The sequence below is a fragment of the Danio rerio genome, chromosome 20, assembly GCF_049306965.1.
Source record: "Danio rerio strain Tuebingen ecotype United States chromosome 20, GRCz12tu, whole genome shotgun sequence".
NCBI lineage: Eukaryota > Metazoa > Chordata > Actinopteri > Cypriniformes > Danionidae > Danio > Danio rerio.
In genome coordinates, this window is record NC_133195.1 from 23,255,089 (window position 1) to 23,277,500 (window position 22,412).

Genomic DNA, 22,412 nt, shown 5'->3' on the forward strand with positions numbered 1-22,412 from the left:
CCTTTGGGTGCTCCGGTTTCACCCACAGTCCAAAGACATGTGCTACAGGTGAATTGGGTAAATTGTCTGTAGTGTATGAGTATGTATGGATGTTTCCCAAAGATGGGTTGCAGCTGGAAGGGCATCTGATGCATTAAAAATGTGCTGAATAAGTTGACGGTTCATTTCGCTGTGGCGACCCCGGATTAATAAAGGGACTAAGCCAAAAAGAAAATGAATGAATGAATGTATGACCCTTTAAAAATAAGTTTAGTTTAAGTAAATTATAATAAACCTGGCAAATGTCTCTCAGAATGAATCCATCTTTGCATTTATTTAATAAATCCATTCTTTAATATGACAGAATTGTTATTTTTCCACACGAGAATACAGGTTTACTCATCTGTGTGTCAGATTGTTGAGCGAACCAGGAACTCTTGTTTTATTCTCCTCATATGCTGACATAATTCCCCTTGGCACTGGGTCACATTACATGCTGACACAGGGTGCAGTTTTTCAGATAATTTTACTCCGACTGCCACATTGTATTAACTATTTTAGAGCGGAAAACAAGAACCCCAGACCGATTTACCCCCGGCAAGTTTTGAGGCATGAAATTCAGGGCTGAATATAAAAGATGTGTGACAGTATACTGAATGATGGGAAGCAGGATGCATACTTCAAACTATATCTGTCAGCGTTCGTATATGAGGGCTATTTCTGTTATGAGCTGAAGTGTTTGTGTATGTGTGTACAGGTTTTGTTGGTTTATGAGGACACACATTTGTATAATGATGTGTATGACCAAGGCATTACATTGTTGAGTTGGTTTATGAGGACATGTCTTGTGTCTTCATAATTCAAAACTGCTAAAAACATACTTGATGTCTTTTCACATTAATTGTCACATTTGCTGTTTAGGGGTAGGGTAAGGCCCCATAATAAGTATTTTTTACAGTATAAAATATATGATGCCTATAGAGAGTCCTCTTAAATCACCAAAACCAATGTGTGTGCATGTTTATGTGTATGTGTTTATTTGCATGTTTGTGTGTGTGTGTGTGTGTTTGAGGGCATGCGAGTCACAGTGGGTTGGGTTATCAGAGCAGAGAGACAGTGGGCAAGAGAGAGAGAGAGAGTCACATTCTTCATCTCAACTTTGCCCATTGCAGTCACTGGCACACATTCTGTCTTCTTTCTTTGCGTTTCTGTCATTCTGTCTATTTTAGTTTCTCTTCTATTAGAATTTAGGTCATTTCCAACCTATAATCTGTCCATCTTCTCCTAATTTGGGTGTATTCTATCATTATCTAACAGTCTGGCTTCTTTCATTTAACTTCATAACCTGATGCGATTTGGTGGTATCTGATGGAGTCAAGGCATCATGGACCTCGACCTCTTAGACCCACAAGGTAAAAAATGACCTGTTAAAATGTCCTGTATTGGTGTTTCCATTTGCTGTTTTGTTGCTAAACTCATAACCCATATGATCTGTGGTGAATCCTTTGCTTTAAACTGTGCTCCATCCCATCCATCACCTCTCTGTCTGTCTCCTCCAGTTTCTATTTTCAGCTGTTACAGTTTTGCCCTGCTTTTTGTCCTCATTTGTACCTGTCCGTTCAGTTCATGTAATCCTAACCTCTCAACAGCTCAATGTGTTTCTCAGATAACTGTATTTATGTCCATGGTAATTCCCATTAATGCAATTGGTCAAGTCAGCTCGGCTAAGCCTGTTTTTGGCCAGTAATTTATATTATGTGTTTTTAAAATAGGCTTTAGTAAAGTGTATTATACTATATATATTATAGTATTGACAAAACTTTTAATGAATGTTTTACATTAAATGTGTATTGTAATATATAAAATAATATATATTTGTAGTATATTGTGTACAGTATGGGTAATTTGTTTATATGACTACATTTTCCTTTTATTATTACAGCAACTACAGACTTACCACAATAGATTAATTCAACTAAAGTGTGGTGTAAACACAGCAGTATTTAACTAATTACTATATATTATTATTTCTTCATGTGGCGTCTTCTAAATAAATGACTTGGTAATTACTTGTTCCAAAATAAGTGAAAATATAGATCATCTGGTCATTAGATGCTCTAAGCAAATTAATAATTAACTTATTAATTAATTCATAACCTTACTTTTTTATTATTATTTTATTTTAAAAAAAACCCTGGTCATTGGCAACATGGTGGCTCACTGGTTAGCACTGTTACCTCAGAGCAAGAAGGTTGCTAGTTTGAGTCTTGGCTGGGTCAGTTGGCATTTCAGTGTGGAGTTTGCATGTTCTCCCCGGGTTGGCTTGGGTTTTCTCTGGGTGCTCCAGTTTCCCCCACAGTCCAAAGACATGCGCTATAGGTAAATTGGATAACTTAAATTGGCTGTAGTGAATGTGTGTTTGTTTGCCGGTACTGGGTTGCAGCTGGAAGGGCATGCGCTGTGTAAAACATATGCTGAATAAGTTGGCGGTTCATTTCGCTGTGGCGACCCTTGATGAATAAAGGGACTAAGCCGAAAGAAAATGAATGAATGAATTAAAGAATGAATAGCTGGTCATCAAGACAAATCAACCTAGTAAATATAGTCTGGTAGTCATCTGGTAAAGATGGTAATAATAATAATAAATTAATGAAATAAAATTGATGAAATTAATAAAAATTACTTTGTTAATGGGTTCAAGTTGATAAACTGTGTTGGTAATTGGTCATCCAGTTAACCGTTCCTTTAACGCATAACTTGGATCTACAAGTTTGACCAACTAGCACCTAGCCAAAGGGGTAATAAGTATCTTTTTAAATTCAATTTACAGCAGAAACTTGAAGTAATCTTGAAGAAAAAATGTCTTTATTCGTTTAGTATGTCTTAGTCTTAGGCTGACTAAATATAAAAAAAGTCTGGTCATTAGCTTGGCTAAGTTGGTAGATCATCTTGTACCACCATTATTCTACCAGAAATGTACACTTTCACGTATAAAAACGTTACAGGGCCTGACCTTTAAGCTTGTTGTCCTCGAAAAATCATACAAAACAAGCATAAAATCATACAATTTAATGATAGAACGCATCCTTGATCACTGTTAGCATAATAAAACAATTAAATCTGTAGGTTCAATTTGGCTGAGGACAAGGACAATGTCAGCGTTTATAAATTTGTGAAGTGTTTTTAATGAAGAACAAAAATCTGAGAAGCAAATGAATGATGTATTCCTTTAAAGAACAACTCACTGAAATCAACCATCAGTCCATTTAAGAAAATTTTGGGGGGGAAATACTTTTTATTCACTATATTTATGTTTTTATTTCAGGGACAGATAATGTAAGTTTCTGGTAGAAAGGTTAAGCTTGTTTTTTGGTCAGTCTGGTGAATTACCTAGCAACAAGCTCATCAGATATGATAAAAATTAAAATAATCTGGTTCAAATAATGGCAAAAATTCAGAGTATAAAGCAAGTTATATTTGTCCTTATTAACAAACAAAAGGAGATTATAAATGTACCATGCAAATGATGTTAGCATTAGCTTCTAATAGAGAGAACTGAATGTTGCTGAATTAACGAAACTGCCAGTTCAGAATGTGGACAACAAAGCTTGAAGTGACAGAGTGTGAAGGACTGTCTACTGAAGACCAAGCTCTTTATAAACAGTCACATCTCATTTGCAGATGATGATCATGTAATAATGAAGAAAGTCACCTCAGTATACACCTTTTGCTCTGCAGTCCAGTCATGCCTTTCGCAGGATGGCCGCACACAAATGGATGTGTAGCACCTGGAGGCTCAGGTCGCATGCTGCTGCGTGAGATGCTTTGGCAGCTGGAGCAAAGAGCACTTCAGTTTCAAGAGGAGGAGATCCAGTACTGCATCTCGCGTGGCATTCTGGGATACCGGCATCGCCCAGCATACCCAAACCTGCTTGCTCTTATACCTGCTTCTGAACACCGCCAGCTCGAGCACCTCTGTGGTCGAATTCCACCCTCACACTCTGCCATTGTACTTGCCAGGTAAAACAGGAACTCTCGCTCTCCATTGTTCATGTGTGTATCATTTTGGGCCTGTAAGTTAAGAGTTTAACCTTACAAGATTTTAAACTGTTTGTTGGTGGAGTATCCAATGCACAAGCTGTAAAGGCACTTTTCTAGAAAGGGACAGGGAGAAGCATCTCATTTGCATTAAGGGAGACAAACAAAAACATTGTGTTATAATTCCACCTATAAAGTTTTTATCTGGAGTATCCAAGGTAAACTGTAAAGGCAATTTTTTTAGAAAGGTGTTGGAACAGCGTCTCAACTGCGTTTAAAGAGAAACACACAAAATCATTGTTACTTTTCCAGACAAAAAGGGCATCTATAACATTTTATAATAATTTCAACACAGGCTTGGTGTGGATCTGTACCCAAGTCTACATATATGGAAAACCACAAATATGCACCTGGGGCTACTTCTAGTAGCATTTTGTGTTTAAAATAAATGCTATAGAGTGGTATGGCGGCGCCGACAATTCTGTTCCTTTTCATGCTACCACTGACCGCTTACCTCTGTATGGACTTGGGATGCACATCGGAGTGGGCCGTGACAGAGTTCTTCAAAGAATAGTTCCAGAAACCAGATAAAACAAAAGCAAAGAAATAAAACATTTTAAAAAAGGCTGAAAATGTGGTAAAATCTGAAAATGGAAAAACTGGAAAAACTACACTACCGCAACAGCTTTTCTTTTAACATAAGCTTATTCTGAAAATGATATACATCCTATATACATTTCTGGAGATTGCGAATTATGTATCCAGAAGTACGTATGGCTGCTTTTCGTCTTTAAAACGAATACTATAAGGGGGTATGATGCCGTTCCTTTTCGCACTACCAGCTGACAGCTTATACCTCCATATAGATGGCCTACCTTCAATACTAAATATAAAATCACGATTTCTGAAAACTACTAAAATCTCAATTTCAATTTTTTTTTTGCAATAGTACACTTCAATACACAATATAAAACATACTGCACTGTACGTGAAATATACAAAGAGACATTTACAATACTATGATAGATGTAATTACAATGTTAAAACAATGTAATTACAACGTTATTACATATTAATTATAATGTAATGACGTAGCAATTAGATCCAGACGTATTCAACTATAAATAACCAAATACTGTAAGAAAGAAACATTTACATTTATAAATATTATCTTGGATGAAATAACAATGTAACAGCACAGTAATTACTCACAAGTTAAACGTTTGTAATTACATTTTACATAACAGATGTAATTACAATGGTATAACATTGACTATCATTGATGTAGTTACAATGTTACAACAATGTAACAACAATTTATATACTTACAATGTTATAAGTTAATGACAGTGTAATTACATCCAACATAAAAGTTTTAATTACATATGAACTGTGTATATTTACGTATAAATACACAAATACTGTACTTATACTAATACTGTAATTACATATAACATCTCTGATGTAATTACAATGTTATAACAATGTAAAAACAATGTCATTACATCCAAAATTAAAGTTTGTTGTTACATATCGTCACCTTGGAATTATAAGGTTTTATCTGTGTTCTAAAATTTGAGATATTGAGGTATAAAGATTTGTATTCCATACAGCAAACAGTATGTGTGTAACAATTCTTTATTATACATTAACATGACAGAGACCCTAAATTTACTCTAAATGTAAATTATCAAAATCCTCTTGAATTTTCAAATTGGGGTAAAACAAACAGGGCAAATGCAAACAGAACTCTCCAATTCTAAAAGTTATTTTCCACTTGGAATTATAAAGTTCTGTCTGACAGATCATTAATTGAAGCGTTACTTTTCAAGAAATACAATCAGTCTGCTTATTAATTTAATTTAAAAAAAATAAAATTGGTGTTGGAACAATATGTGGATGTTTGAGAAAGTTTTTTTTTTTTTTTGCTTCCTATAACATTTAATTAATGTTTTAGCATGAAAATTCTTTCTTGTAAAAGAAAAAAAAATTCACAATGAGCCTAAGTTGTTTTTTTTTTTAGATTGCTTTAGAAAGCACTATCGGTTGGGCTTAGGGGATGGGGTAGGTGGGTGGGTCAGTTGGCACGTATAAAGAATTTTTGAGATCATCAAAAATGTACACATCGGCCTCTGGTGGATTTGTGAAATCAAAATCTGCAAGCAGACATAGCTCTGGTTACATATTTTGTAGTTCCCAGAAATGTAGACTTGGGTACATATGCACAATGAGCCTGGGTTGAATAATAACATGTTTTAAGTGAAAACTTCAATGACGCATTGTCTGGACACCAGTGACTTACTGTCAGGTCCTGTGTTCCATTTTTCCGTCATGGAATCTTCCCCCATGTTTTCATGTGTGTTTGTTTTCATCATGTGACCCCTTTGTTCTAGTTCCTGCCATTTTTTCATGTTCATTAGTTCTACCTACGTCTCACCCACTATTAATCATTAGTTATATCTAGCCATGGGTAGTTATAGTCCCTTTGTTTAGTTAGTCATTGTCCGATATTCTCAGTTGTGCTTTGTTGGTACCCCATGTCGTTCCTGTGTCTCCTGTGTTATTGATGTCCTTCCAAGTGAGTTTTTTGTAAATAAATCTACGTGTTTGATAAATCCTGTGATCCTTTTGCCTTTCTGAGTGAGTTAAGGTGTTACACTTATATTATGTCATGAAAAAGGGGCATAGAAGACACTTTTACAAACTATTTTATAGAATGATGGGGTACTGTCAAGATTGCAGCTTTCTCTTGATACTGTTCTTTATATTTCTGTCTGCACACCTGAAATTGCAGGTAATATTAAGCTCATATAAATGCAGAAAAATATTACCCTAAACTATTTATTTTGTGAGACTACAAAATCAATGATAGAGCATAAAATGAAACGATAGATTTTTTATTATATCGATACGAAATACAGTGAACCCAGAAAGTGTTCATAGCACTTAATACCCTATAATGACAATGTAAAAAAAAGATTTTTTGAAATTGTTGCAAATTTATTAAAAATAAAAAACCTGAAAAATCACATAAGTATTGACAGCCTTTGCCATGAAGCTCTAAATTGAGCTCAGGTATATTCTGTTTCCACGGATCATTCTTGAGATGTTTCAGCAGCTTAATTGGAGTTCACCTGTGGTAAATTCAGTTGATTGGACATGATTTGAAAAGGCATGCATTTGTCTAAATAAGGTCCCAGGGTTGACAGTGCATGTCAAAGAACAAACCGAGCATGAAGACAAAGGAATTGTCTGTAGACCTCCAAGAGATGATTGTCTCAAGGCTGGGGAAGGTCACAAAAACATTTCGGCTGCTTTGAAAGTTTCAATGATCAAAGTGGCCTCTATCATCCGTAAGTGGAAGATGTTTGGAGCCACCAGGACTCTTCCTAAAGCTGGCCGGCCATCTTAGCCTAGTGATTGGGGGAGAAGGGCCTTAGTCAGGGAGGTGATCAATAACCCGATGGTCACTCTGTCTGAACTACAGCGTTCTTCTGTGGAGAGAGGAGAACCTTACAGAAGGACAACCATCTGTGCAGCATTCCACCAATCAGGCCTGTATGGTAGAGTGACCAGACGGAAGCCACTCCCCGCCTGGAATTTGCCAAAAGGCATCTGAAGGACTCTCAGACCATAAGAAACTAAAATCTCTGGTCTGATGAGACTAAAATTGAACTCTTTGGAGTGAATGCCAGACGTTACATTTGGAGAAAATCACGCATTGTTTATCACCAGGCTAATACCATCGCTACAGTGAAGCATGGTGGTGGCAGCATCATGCTGTGGGGATGTATTTCAGCAGCAGGAACTGGAAGACTAGTCAGGATAGAGGGAAGATGAATGCAGCAATGTACAAAGACATCCTGGATGAAAACCTGCTTCAGGCCCCGTTTACACTAGTGCGTTTTAGTTTGAAAACGCATAAGTTTTGCTACGGTTACGCCATCCGTCCACACTACGCCGGAGTTCTCGAGCGCCGAAAACGGAGCTTTTTGAAAACGCTGGAGAGGCCGTTTTCATTCTAAAACGCTGCTGCTCCGTCTCAGTGTGGATGGGGAAAGACGGAGACATCTGAAAACGGAGGCGGGGCTGCAAACGTTCGCCTATCTGATTGGGGCTTTTCCTCAATATTAAGTAGCCCACACACAGTTCAGTCCTGCATCCTCTTCTTGTAAGTTAAGACTTCGCAAGTTTGATCAAGGCTGCAGTCTCCCCCTTCTCAGTTTGATATGGAAAACATACCGAGGACACGGGTAAATCTTCAAAGGGAACAGTGTACTTTATAACTTCATTCACATCACCTTGGCTACGTTGTTTCACTTTCTCAACAATAAAACGTAAACATGATTTAAGGAACTGCCTATTTTCTTTTTAATATTAGCAACTAAACAGACAGCAGAAATGTTGAGGCGCCGTGCTGCATATATGAGCGTCATCTTCACTGTGTGGATATTTATAACAAAACGGAGCCGATAACAACGGTCTCCTTTCAATTTCAGTGAAAATACGAAACACACCCTCTCTTTTGCTGAATATCAGTTTTAATAATCGATAATTATAAAAGTATAACATACAATAAGTTTATACATTGTAGGAAATAAAGGCAAGCGATCAGTCAATGTACCTGGATTAATCATTAACTTATCTTTGCGCTTAACCAAAACATGTTACCCGTGAACAAGTAACTTAATAGATTCCAATGACCAAAGTCAGGGAATTGGCCTATGTCGTTAGATAAAGACAACAACATGAATGAAATATCACGTTTAGCAAATATAGTGAGATTAGATCCAGCGGGAGATGCTTGATGAGCAGTCTGACAAGCAGAGCGCTCATCTTGGTAGAAATGCTGGAGCGCTTGCCCGAGAGTGTGTGTGTGGTCACGTGATGTGCGTTTTCAGCGTTTTGGTGTGGACGGAGAGCAGTTCAGCAACGCTGGGTAAAACGCGAGTGTGGACGCGGATCGTTTTCATTCTACAACGCCGTTTTAAAACTAAAACGCACTAGTGTAAACGGGGCCTCAGAGTGCTCTTGACCTCAGACTGGGGTGACGGTTCATCTTCCAGCAGGACAATGACCCAAAGCACACCGCCAAAATGTCAATAGAGTGGTTTCACAACAACTCACAATGTCCTTGAGTGGCCTAGCCAGAGCCCAGATCTGAATCCTATTGAACATCTCTGGAGAGATCTGAAAAGGGCTGTACACTGTCGCTTCCCATCCAACCTGATAGAGCTTAAGCAGTACTGCAAAGAGGAATATGCAAAAATTCCCAAATACAGGTGTGCCAAGCTTTTGGCATCATATTCAAAAAGACTTGAGGCTGTAATTGCTGCCAAAGGTGCATCAAGGATTGAGCAAAGGCTGTGAAAACCTCTGTACATGTGATTTTTCAGGTTTTTTATTTTTTATAAATTTGCAACAATTTAAAATACCCTTTTTTCACATTTACATTATGGACTATTGTGTGTAGAATTTTGAGGAAATAAATTATTTTATTCCATTTTGGAATAAGGCTGTAACAAAAAATGTGGAAAAAGCGAAGCGCTATGAATACTTTCCGGATGCACTGTATATCATCATATTGCACAGTCCTAAGGTGTGCAATGGTTAATTTGGCTTCATTTGGAACTGTTTTTGGCATAGACACAGAAGTAGAGAAATAAAGAGTTGAATTCAATGTTATCTTCTTGTTTATGGTATATATTTTTGTGCTCTGTCAAGGCTCCATGATCTTTTGGCACACAATGACATTCCTCCCTGGGAACTGGTGAGTGTCTTCAAGCAAGTTCTAAAGGAGTTCCTGAGGAGACATGAGGATGGCATGCAGAGACGTCCAGCTCCATCAACCTTCCTCTGCGCTCCCGGTTCACCTGTAGAGAGTAATGATAGAAATCACATGGCTGGAAATGCATCAAATGCGCTATCAGAGGAGTCAGGGAAGCACAGGGAGGAAATTCCTACTATTTCCAGCTATGTGGATAAACATCTGCATTCTGCCTGTCCATACTCGATCCACAGAGATTGGAGTCTGCCCTTTTGCCATCCTTTTGCTTATGAGGCCTACAGCACCACATTGTGAGACAATTCGAAAAGTTCAAAACAATCTCATGGTTCAAAACAATATCAATTTTGGTGATCTAATTGTACCTGTTTAAATTAAACTCAATAAAAGTGAGGAAATTAGTTGCAAAGTTTAAATTTGGAAAAGGAGCCTTAGAAATGATCTTTTTATAATTGTTAAATAATATGAAACAATTTAGTTTTTAATTTTAAAAATCACCAACACCAGTAATTAGCATTTTATTTTTATTTATTTATTTATTTTATAATTAATTAAAATACATTGCTCAGCATAACTAACTACACCCCATTTTAAAAAGGATTATTTTTATCCATTTCTCAGTGATTATAGGCAATGTATTTTGATGCATTTAAACAAAACAGATTTATTAAACAGATAAATTTACTAAAATAATATTTTAGTCACCAAACATATTTAGAAATTGAAAGATAATACAATTAAATTTAAGCAAAATATTGCAAAATAAATTACAACCTACATAATTTTAACTAAATATTTATATTATTTTTGCTTCTCTTAATTTTTCCTCTTTTTTAAATTTGTATTTAATATTTTTCTATAATTTATACATTTGGGTGTACTAGTTTTGCTTCAGTACTGACTAATCTAATGTATATGCACAAATATAATATTGTATAGCTTCCTATTAATAATATAAATCTAAAAGATAGATTTGTGAGGGGTGAACTTATAATGTATATGCTGAGCACAGAAAGTTACTTACGATTATGTAATTATAATAATGTTTTCATTATTATTAATGTTATTATTATTATAAATTGTATTATTATTAATGTTATTATTATTATTATAAATTTATTATTATTATTATTATTTATAAGGCGTATTTTTCAGTTTTGGCTAGAGAATTTCCGGTACTGTCTCTATGCAAATAGCCTAATAAATAAATAATAAAAAATCTTCTCAACTAATTTGTGGATTTCCTTCCTGTATGTCTGTATCATGCCACAGTCCCAGAATACATGCATCCCAGTACCAACATTGGATTTGCACTTAAAACAACATAAAGAAACATTAGGAAATATCTAAATTTTTTATTTTAGTCCATTGTTGTTATTTGAAACTATTCCTTGTAACCAGATGCCTTTGTGTCCACTTCTTTCTTTTTAAAATAAAGTGTAAGTCCAGTATAAGTTGCCTGATCAAAATAAAAGTAACCCACACAATCCCACTTGGACACACTCACACACACGTAAGCACAAACACCCAGAGTGGTCAACCCAGATATCCAGCCCAATCTGTCATATTTTTTTCCGAGTTATATTTGTGGATTACAGAGCAGAGATTAGCTTGAGGGGAGAGGATTGCACCACTGCCTTTGCGAATCAGTGGTTCTTCCTGCATGAACTACCTAAAGCAGCATCACTGATATAATCGGATGTCCTCTGCTCGTCCTTTAGTCATGTAGTAACAGAAATGTGATTTTCCTGTATGGATTGAAAGAGCAGATGATGTGTAATCTGGTAATGAGTGGAGGGCTAATCATAAAGCCTCTACTTTGCAGTGATATTTACCCTTTACCGCTGAATAACTGTTTGGGTGTGATAAAGGGAAGTTGGCGACTGTGTCTATTGTTTAATGTGTGTCTGCAAAATGTAAAATGTAAAAGCTTTTTTTTTTTTTTTGCTTTTGTGAATCCTGCAAGATGTATTGTTTTTTCTTACATTTCTGATGTTTATTAAATGTCTAGGAATAAATTTCATCTTAAATGTTTATAGTTTTTTGTCTCACATTCGTTAGTTATTTAGGAAATTTCGCAAAACAGAAAAGTTGTCTGTAATACAATTAATAATTACTAAGTATTATGATTATTAAGCATATTATGAAAAGCAATGTATAGCCTTTCTTTGTGAGCATACAGATTTTTTTTTTGTAAATAACTCAGCTATAGAACTTATTTATTTATTTTATTGATACAATAAAAAATTATTTTTATAGGAGTATTAGTAAGAGTTTTATGGAGATTAGCGACAATGTTTTTGTTATAGATGAATAAGATTCAAACTATTTAATTTATTTTACATAAAGTATCTATTTTTTTATAACATTAAGTATTTATTTTATTATTTATTTACTTTTAAAGTCTTGTCAAAAACAAATGTAATAATGATTTTGAATAATTTTAACCAATTTTAATGTTGACTATAATAATAAATATTATCCTGAATAGTAATAGATTAATTATCTTTTTTTTAATCTAATAAATATTAAGAATATAAAAAAACACTTCTCTCCTTCACTGAACCAACCAGAAGCATGCTGGAGATGAATTGGTAAATATGGGCTCATATCAAAGGGGCATGATGTCCATGCTATATGAAGTGATCCAAAGAACTGCCTCCCATCCCTAAATCAAGCGAAAATGGGAAGACAAACTGGGACTAAAAATATCAGATACAGCCAGGCAATATGCCATACAACTAGTACATTGATCTTCAGTATGTATTAAGCATTATCTTCTACGGTTTAAGCTGCTTCATAGGCTTCACCTATCTAAGAGCAAGCTGGCAAAAATGTATCCAGGGTCAGATTAATCTTGCCCCAGATGTGGTTTGGAGACAGCAGATCTGAGTCAAATGTTCTGGGGATGCCATAGATTACATACATTTTGGACCGATATTTTAGATCATTTTTATCTATGTGTAACAAAGAGATGGATCCTAATCCTGTGACTTAAATTTTTGGTACAGTGCCAGAGGAAATGTACCTGTCAGCTAAACATGTAAAAATCATTGCCTTCTCTTCATTATTGGCCAGACATCTGATTCTTCTCAGGTGGAAAAAGACAAACACGCCATCCCACACACACTGGATATTAGAAATGTTATCACATCTTAAACTTGAGCACCTAAAGAACACCATCCGAGGCTCTACAAAAAAGTTTTATGAGGTTTTTATGAGGTCTTTTCTATTCTAAATTGAACACTCAGGGGTTATTATATCCTAAGTGAAAGTTTATCCCGAATTTCCCATTTAGTTTTATCTATTTTATTTATTGATCTTTTTCTTTACTCTTTATTGAGTATGTTTGTATATACCATATTAATATGTTGTTCAATATGTGTTGGAAAATTGAAGACTATTAAAAAAATATACAAAATTTGAATATCAATATTAAGAATGGCGAGGCAGTGGCGCAGTGGGTAGTGCTGTCGCCTAACAGCAAGAAGGTCGCTGGTTCAAACCTCGGCTCAGTTGGTGTTTCTGTGTGGAGTTTGCATGTTCTCCCTGCCTTCGCGTGCGTTTCCTCTGGGTGCTTCAGTTTCCCCCACAGTCCATTGAATTGAATTGGGTAGGCTAAATTGTCCTTAGTGTGTGTGGATGTTTCCCAGAGATGGGTTGCGGCTGGAAAGGCATCCGCTGTGTAAAAACTTGCTGGATGAGTTGGCGGTTCATTCTGCTGTGGCGTCCCAGGATTAATAAAGGGACCAAGCCGACAAGAAAATGAATATTAAAAATATTAGGAAAATTCAAATACATCTTTGTTTATATTATATAAATCTTTAACAACTTCAAACACCAACAATTATAACAATAATTTTAAATAAATAAACATTGAACAACAACACATTTTCATTATTAATAATAATATCTATCTTGGAACATTTTTTCTAATATACACAGATAAAGAAATATTGATTTCTTTGATATTTCTATTGATATTAATTTGATACACAATCTAATATTTTATCAAATGTCCTTCCAATTAATAATGCATTTATAAGCCCTAAATAGACATAATAAGGACAATGAAGAATACAGCAACTGTTCTAAAATACAATTTTCACGTTTGGACTTTTATTTTGGTGACGGGGCTTTTAATTACAAAGCAGAACGTTCAGGATCTTCCGTTGTCTCCTCTACTGAGCTAGCGCTGAACAGTGACCTTCTCCGAGTGGTTCGGTGCGCTTACTAACTAAAGGTGAGTACATATCTTTATTATAGATGCTACATGTGTTCAACTGCCGTATGATAAATTATTACTGTACATTTAGGGGTAATTCACCTTTATTGTGTTACTGATTATTGGACCATAAGTGTCTAGGCCTTGCAGAGCGCTCTACGGTAAATGAATCAACATCGTCGGTGGACAATGCTTTGCGCTTGTTTGACATTTACAATAATGCAAACGTTTTATATTTTAAGTGAGAAAGAATTTACTATAATGTATCATGAAAGGATTTGTTGTCGTTTTTGCCCTTAAAGTGACGCGTTTTTTGTTAACGGAATTGGGTTTGACATTAGTTAATATTGACAACGTAATTAGTTTGATTTGACTCATTAAAAACTCCAATATTGTCAAGTATAACAGCTTGAATAAAGTTCAATCTCTTACTCCCCCGCCCCCCTTTCACCCAATTAACTTAAAATGTCTTTGAATATTTGTGTCACGTTACTTTGGTATTTTTATAACGTGGCCCATAAGTGCACGTTTTACATATGATGTATGAAATGATTAACCTAGCATTTTTGAAGTCTTCTAGACATATGTTTATTAATTTTCGTGTTTTCTTTATCACTAGATGGCAGGTGCATTCAACGTGTGGTGGGCTAAGATGTCGCCATACTACGCCAAGGCAAATGTGGAGATGTTTGTTGGTTTAGGAATCATGAGTTTCTTTTACTACAAACTTTCATATGGAGGTGAGAGGACCAGATTCTGAAGAACTTTCTCAGTCGTGTGGATATTTACAAAAATGGCTTTAATCTTTTTCTAAACCGTTTTATTTTATTCATTGTGGACCATGATAAAATTATTAGTGATGTGACCAGAAATATATCACATAAGAGCGTTATTTTTTACCATAACATTACCTTTACTGTTATTATGATCTATTGCAGACTGTACATAAGAAATGTATGGTGTCATACAAGGTGACATTTTGTATTAAGCTTAAATTGTAAAGTATTAACAGTGCCATTGCTGTCTTGCAGGAAAGAAGAAAGCAGTGCAGTCAAGTAAGTATTCTTGTTTTTAATTCATATTATTCATATTATATTTATTATTATGAATTTCTATGCAGACTTTGGTAAAACATTAAAGTTTTTTTAAAATGTAAAGTTGAGTAAAAACAGATAAAAACAAATTGTTTAAAGCAGGGGTTCTAAAAATTACAGTTGAGGTAAATTTCCAAGGATTTATAATTGGAAAATTAATTCACCATACAGTATGCTTCCAGCATTTTGTACACAGAAACTTCTGTCAAACAATAAAAATGTCATATTTTAAAATGTAATCACATTGAAATATATATTTTATTTTTGGGCAAAATAAATGTGAAATTTACTTCTGCTGTTAAAAAAAAATGGGAGGAAAAATACTGTGTTGAAAACTTTTATTATTGTGTCCGGTACATTTTATTGTACAATATTAGATGCAATTTGAAGTTAAATGTTTTACATTTTATTATGGCATCAATGTTTTATTTTGTCATGAAGATTGAGTTTCAAAGTGTACATGATGATGTGATTTTATTTAAACTTTTGTAGCTAAATTATAGTTTCACTTAGCAGAATTTCATGTGTTCCTTTCCTGATGGAAAGAGATGGCAGATGATGAAAACAGCATGTTCTATATGGATATACTGAAAATCATTTTTGTTAAAAAAAAAATCACGATTCTGAATGGACCAAAGCAAAATAATTTAAGTTCTGACAATGTTATTTGCTGCAGTGTCATTTTTTTCCCCCTATGTGTTCTATAATCTAAATTATTTTAATCTGATTGAATGAATGATTCAATATCTCGCTAAGACTTATTTCATTCATTACTTAGATTCAGAGATTTTTGAAGAATCTTTTTAACAAATCATTCAGTGACAAGTTTTTATGGTTACTTGTCGCCACCTATTAACAAAATATTGTAATTGCTTTAAACTTAAAGTCTGCATGAAATCCAAATTCAAGTGGTACTTTCTTTTGCTAGTGCACATTATTAGCCTTAAGATTAACATATTAATCCACTGAAAAAAATTAACATTTTAATTAAATTAATTTTAATTAATTTCATACCATTTGCTACCACTTTTTAAAACATTTGCTAATTTGTTATGTGAAGGTTTAGCCACACCCTTCCAACAGTTAAAGGTGATCTTCCACAATGCTAAGCTTCGCATAAATCTCAAATCAGTCCCTCCCCTGCCGTCCAGAGCTATGCCTCCTGAAACAGGAGTACGCGCACCTTAAAGATTACAGCAGAACCCACTCTCGTGTGTTAAAAGCAACTAGTGCTTGTCCGGCGGCGTGCAGGAATTAGACTCATTACTAAGTCAAACTGACATGCTATTTCAGAGTGAATATTTAGAGTTGCATGGTAAACAATATAGGGAAAGACTAGATGGAATAGCGCTTTTTATTTATGTTTTGTTGTAAACTAATTAAAATCTACGTTATTGATGCTGTAAAGGTCGCTTATGAAGTGAAAGTAGTCTTATAAATCTTTCACCGGAAGATTTTAGTGGCTGAACAACATTACTGGGAAGATATAACCCATTTGTAACAACAACATCTAACATTACATCAGCTTTGCGTGAAGCTAAAATAGTTTTAAAACAAAACATTACCTGTCCAAGAGAAATCCTTCTCCAGTGTGCAAAGGTAACTCCAATATTGATTAAGGTTTTTAAAAAGTTTTGATTCACCATGTTTTTGCTGATCGTGCGTGCGTACTCTCGATCTTGTGAACGCGCAGCACGTCTATGCACCAACAGCGGTCGGCGAAGCTGCGTACAAAAGGCTGAGCAGTTGATCAAATCTGATTTTGCTGACGGACAGATTGGGCTACTTATCGGAATTATGAGAGATGTCGGCCCGACTCAATTGACTCAATTTTTTTAGTTTTATGCCTTACCCAAAATATAAAAATACATATAAATACATTTAGATCATTTACTTTAATCAGTTAAAATGTGAAGAGACTTTTAACCAGCACAACAACAAAAGTTTCTGAAGACAATCACCTACTGCACCTTTAATTGGCTTTGAGTGAATGAGGGGAGCGCAAAAATAAAGTCCCGCCCCCTACTCAAAATACTATTTCAGTTGTAAAGGGATCATATTAATGTAATAAAAGACTGTAGTAATGTGCTTTATGCAGACTTTAATTTAAAGGGTCAAGTTGCTTTCAAATTGTGTTTTGATGGCTACTGTAGGTATCCGTGTTTGCATCCCAACTATAAACCTTAATTCCAGCATTTCTCTGTCATTTTCAATGCTTGTAAAACATTAATAGTGGTATTATTAATATTGATAATAATGGCTGAAAAGTCTACATACAAACTATTTTGTTTGTGATGACTGTTCTATCTGTGTCAACTTCAGCATTAAATAGTCTTTTTGTAGATTATTATTATTTTAACATTGTAAATTACAATTCTGTGATTGAATCCATGATTCCATTCATTTATTTTGCATCAAGGAAATCATAGGGCCCTAAATTATTTTGTGAACCCTCTAGCTTTAGGGCTTGGAGCCCACTTTGAGAGCCCTTGGTCTAAAATGATGAGGAAGGCTAATTTATAGGACAAGTTTTTCACACATTCGCTAACATGAATTCTCTTTTCTCACAGAACCTGCACATTGATCGGGCCACCGGAGCATCATTCCCCGAATCCCCATCTCCTCTCTGTACATCTTCCCCTGAAGAACTTCACCTGGATATCTGTATTTTGTTTTATGCAAACAATAAAATGCTTGAATTGGATCCACTCTATGGACAATACACTGCTTTTGTGGTCTTTCACTTTCTCTTGCAGGAAATTGGTATCAGCAAATGTGCAGCTGCTTGATTGTTAACTTATGAAAATAAACCATTAAAGATGTCCTGCCAAAATCTTTTAATGGGCTAGTCATTGAGTCACAGTTGCATTTGTTTTGTAGGACATGAATCAAAACTATTTTTAGCTGATGTTAAATTCTCACTGAAAATGTCTAGTGTGAATATTTGCATGCAATGTTTTATAATACACAGTTTTTGTTGTCGTTTTGTCATATTTTGTAGATAGTAATTATTGTTGTTGACCAGTAGTGGGCGTTTAAGGACTGTCCAGCACTTTAGATATGTACAAAAAAAATCTATTGTATCTTGTCACAAATCTAAAATTTGTTTAACCTTAAAAAGAAAACTCTAAATATACAATTTAAAGTTATACGTCACACGTTGTAATTTGATGAGGAAACTTGTCTTGATGTTGAACGTCTGCAAAATAAGAATCCCACGGTTCTTTGAGATTAAAGATTAAACACGTGCGAGTAGCTGCACTTTCATTCACTTTCAAGTGAACTAACAACTAATGTGTCTGGTCAAACTAAGGGCGTATCATGTCCGTTTGATTTTCACCTCGGATATTTTAGTGACTAAACAAACAAACATCCATAAGTCACTCCACATTCCTGTCATTCTTGGTCTGCGTGTGCAATCATTTAACACAAGAGCGCGAGCTCGGCCATTTCAGGGCAGTGTTTCTAGACTTATATTGCTTTTGCTTTAATTCTTTAACGAATATCACGCCAATAACTGACAGCATTCGGAGGAATACGCCTGTTCTGATTTGGTTTCCACCCATTCGCTTCACGTATCGCAGCGTTTTCACCTGGCTTCGGCTAGCAGGCTAACTAGTTTAGCTATCTCGCGAGTTAATCGATACTCGGCTGCTTTCAGGATACGAGGAACACCCCATGCACAGTTTTCTGAACGATTATGGCACACGTCTACACCTGACATGTAAGTAAAATGTTGTTTTACCCACCGTGTGTGTACATTTTTTGTGTTTGTTAACATGATTGCACACCGGGATGTTTTTAGTCGTGCTAGCTGGCTAACAGATGTGGAGAACTGTTAATATAAACAGGGCGGAAAGAGGAAAACAATATTTACTGAACATATTTAAAACCGCATCGTTGAATTAAACGTTTTGTTTCGATTAATTAATTGTAAGTCATTCAGTATGAGGAGTAAATGAGTTACGGGTTCTCAGCGGGTGTGTAAAACATCCAAACATCTGCCATTTCAATACACACGCTCAGCTGATTATCCAGTTAAGCGAGTTTTAAAGCGTCTCTTTAATTTTTTTAGTCAAATGAAGGCGATCAAAGCAAGTGATAACCAGTTGCTTGTCGCGTTAAAGCGTTCAAAAGATGTGAAATGACACGATGTACGGAGTCGTGGCCTGTTTGGCCTGTGTTTATCAGTGCTGTGGACATTGATGTGCCAGTGATGCTGCAAGTGAAGTTGTTTTTAATCCCATACAGAGGGCTGTGATCTCGGTTGGATGTTTTGAAAGGCAAATCGAAGCTGAAGACCAGATGTTCCTCTGACAAAAGTGAAGATGATGCCTGTGAGTAAATCACGCTCCTCAAATCAGCAATGCAGTTTTGTTTACATGCATGATAGGCGAACATTTGTGAGCCCCCATCACTGTATCATCCGTTATATGTATGGTATCGTTGAAACAGCTCAGTCCATTGTGGAAAGAATGTACAGTGTGTTGAGTTATACACACTAGTGTGAATGTGAAAGTCCTCATTCAGATGCATTGTGGGCTGCCTAGAGCCTTGCCAAGGGATCCATAATGGGATACTTTTCAGAAAGCTGTTAATGGGCTGTGGATGGGAATATTCTCAGTACAGGAGTGTTATCTGTGCCTCATGTTGTGTTGTTTAATCTCCACTGATAATTTAGCTTTTTAAAGAGGCAAATAGTCAGTTCTAATAAAGAACTGTTCAAAAATAGATGTTTTTATTTTTTTATTTTATGACAAGTCTTTTGTCCGTACACACTGCTTTTTTCTCTAGTGCTAATGGAAGCTATTAGTTTTATGATGTTGATATGCTGTTGCTTGTTAAAGAGAATCTCTTTTGCACCCTAGCGCCTTTATAGTTTCAGTAATGCTAAATCATTATTGGCAGTTTTATGCCCCTCCCTCTATGTTCAAAGGGTCTCAAGACTGGAGTAAATATGTTGGTTGGCAGCACTGAAACCAAATGCTGCACTTCATGTTTATTCCTTATGATCTTTATTGTTATCTGTAGGAGCTAAAATGATCTGCAATAATGTGAAGCTCCTCTTATCTGTTATTAATATTCAACATTCAATATGCGATTGTCATCTTTTTTTTCTCTCTCTTTTGTGCATTATACAGTGCTCATCATATGAGTACATACAACCTCCCCCCCACAAGTCTCTTATTTAAACTAATATTGTCTATAGGATGCTTTACAGTGTTATATTTATGCATATACATTAGTTTAGTCTGTACTGAAGCCAAATCTGAAGCTTGTCTAACAAAATAATTTATACTTAACAATAATGGCCCGAAATTTAGCTGCCCAATTTTGTTAGGGAAAAATATTAAATAAAATTGTCAAAAATAGCAAAAAAGGAAGAAAAAAAATCAAGAAAACAAAGATTTCTGATAAATATTAAGTTTTGTTAAATTTAGGTTTTGTTGAAATGTTGTAGTTTGTTATTTGTTTTGCAATATTTTGCATTAATTTAAATGTATATCTTTTCATTTCTTAAGATGTTCTGTGACTAAAATATTATTTTACTAAATACATCTGTTTAATAAATCTGTTTTGTTTAAATGCACTAATATATATTACCCATATTCACTGAGAAATGGATAAAACACTGATTTTCAAAATGGGGTGTACTCCATTAAGCTGAGCACTGTATATACTGTACATATTCGTCACAGAACATCTGTGGGTTGTCACAACGTTTTAAGATCTGTCAGGTGAATAACTTTGAGATTACACATTAACGTCACATCTTTAAACATTAACCTTGAGCTCATTTAACCCACATGCTTTAACATTTATCAGCAAAGTGGTATTTTCGGCAGTTTACTGCCGCCTCTGCAGGTTTGAATCATCAAAGTAATTATTAGTTGATCATAGTGATTGAGTAATTCTAGTGGTTGAAAGATTGTATATGCATGCACACGTCACAAGTAAGTGTATGTGAAAATCATTAGGACGCAGTGATCTATAACAAGATTTTATGACCTGGCGAATTCAGAATCTATCGCATGAAATCCCACACCAAAAAAAATGGACAGAGGAAACATTGCCTTCAGAGCTTGTCTCTCTGTCTATTTTACTCTCTCATATAACAACTATTGATACAAGCTGAAAATGTTTGCTGCACACAATATTGATGGTGTTATCCAGCAGCAGTAAACCAGTACACCCGGTCAACCTGTGTGTAAATTATAAAGCCTTGTCTGCTGTTAACCATCTTCTATTATGACTTTGCTCTTCAGTGAGTTTATCCTCCTGTTTGGTCAGTTAAAAAAATATATATCAACAGATTGGCGCATTTCAATCTAACATGCCTGCTGACCTTTTCCTGAACTTTTTTTTGACATGTTTAAAAATGATCAGGACTTTGTGAGCCATTAGGTTTGTAAGTTCTTGTTTCACAGCAAGCAAATGAGCTCATACTACAGCAAAGATTTGACAGTTTATGCCTGCCTTTATCTAGAACAGAGATGCCCAAACTAGGGCACATGGGCCAAAGTTGGCCCTTGGTAACCTTTTATTTGGTCCCTCTCTTCTCTGATGGAATGGTGGAGAATGAGGGAGATGGTTTAGAGATTGTCAATTCAAACTTAATGTAACTCTTTGTTTGTTTTAAGCTTTGTTTGTTTGTTTGTTTGTTAAAGGCTAAAATTAAATAGAGTAAATTAAATAGATTTTGTTTAAATTTTTATATTATCACCTGACAATGCAGAGACTTTGGTAAACAACTCTGGTCAAAGGCAAATTCTGCTTAACTAGTGTATTTAGCATTGATCTTCATTGTGTTATAAATGGGATTGTTTGTTTTTATTGCAATAAGTTATAATTTAAAAATTATACTGCTAGTTAGTATGATTTAAAGTGATGTTTTCTATTTATTTTGAAATATTATGAAATAAATGAGTAAATAACCCATGGAAACTTTAATGTAATGTAGTTTGGTATATTTGCCTTTGGCCCACAGCTTTTTGGCCTTAACTTGAAACTTTAGGCACTCCTGATCTATAAGAGTCCTCATGGTATTTAGGTGTCAGTTTAATTTGTGTAAAGGGGGTATATAGTAGTTTTGGAGAAACTTGCTCGCTCACTCACTCGCTTTTTTGGTTTAATCCAGTGAACATCAGCATACTTGTTGTGTTATGAAATATGTGCACATTTTTTCATCTTCCTCCCTGATATGGCCAGTTCCCAAACAGAATGTTCCTCTGTAGCGAGCACAGATTTCTAGGCATGATTACAGTCCTTCAGTGACAGCTTGATAAGATCC

The 22,412-nt window shown here is 35.2% G+C and overlaps 3 protein-coding genes across 11 annotated transcripts in view; all 3 read left to right on the forward strand.

Annotated features, from left to right (window-relative positions):
- Positions 1–10,225, forward strand: part of rd3l (RD3 like) — a 26,450-nt gene extending 16,225 nt beyond the window's left edge. Inside the window, exons 2-4 of the mRNA XM_017352623.4 lie at positions 1,297–1,391; positions 3,718–3,999; positions 9,742–10,225. Of these exons, the coding sequence (XP_017208112.2) occupies positions 1,348–1,391; positions 3,718–3,999; positions 9,742–10,099 (684 nt within the window). The 5' untranslated portion in view covers positions 1,297–1,347 and the 3' untranslated portion in view covers positions 10,100–10,225. The remainder of the gene's footprint in view (positions 1–1,296; positions 1,392–3,717; positions 4,000–9,741) is intronic.
- Positions 8,972–18,371, forward strand: atp5mj (ATP synthase membrane subunit j). Its single transcript, NM_001135972.3, is given in 6 exon segments — positions 8,972–8,982; positions 9,848–9,851; positions 13,966–14,045; positions 14,647–14,767; positions 15,059–15,082; positions 17,692–18,371. Coding segments are annotated over 3 exon segments (159 nt in total). The 5' UTR covers positions 8,972–8,982; positions 9,848–9,851; positions 13,966–14,045; the 3' UTR covers positions 17,706–18,371.
- Positions 18,372–18,519: 148 nt separating this feature from the next.
- The window catches only part of ppp1r13bb (protein phosphatase 1, regulatory subunit 13Bb), an 84,824-nt gene continuing 80,931 nt past the window's right edge, over positions 18,520–22,412 (forward strand). For 8 of the 9 annotated variants that reach the window (XR_012395559.1, XM_073932614.1, XM_073932616.1 and 5 more), the window contains exons 1-2: positions 18,520–18,845; positions 19,373–19,458. Coding sequence is in view for 4 of the 9 variants with exons in the window: in XM_009294642.4 (XP_009292917.1) it covers positions 19,450–19,458 (9 nt within the window). In the remaining 5 variants the exon portion in view is untranslated. 9 annotated transcript variants of the gene reach the window in all.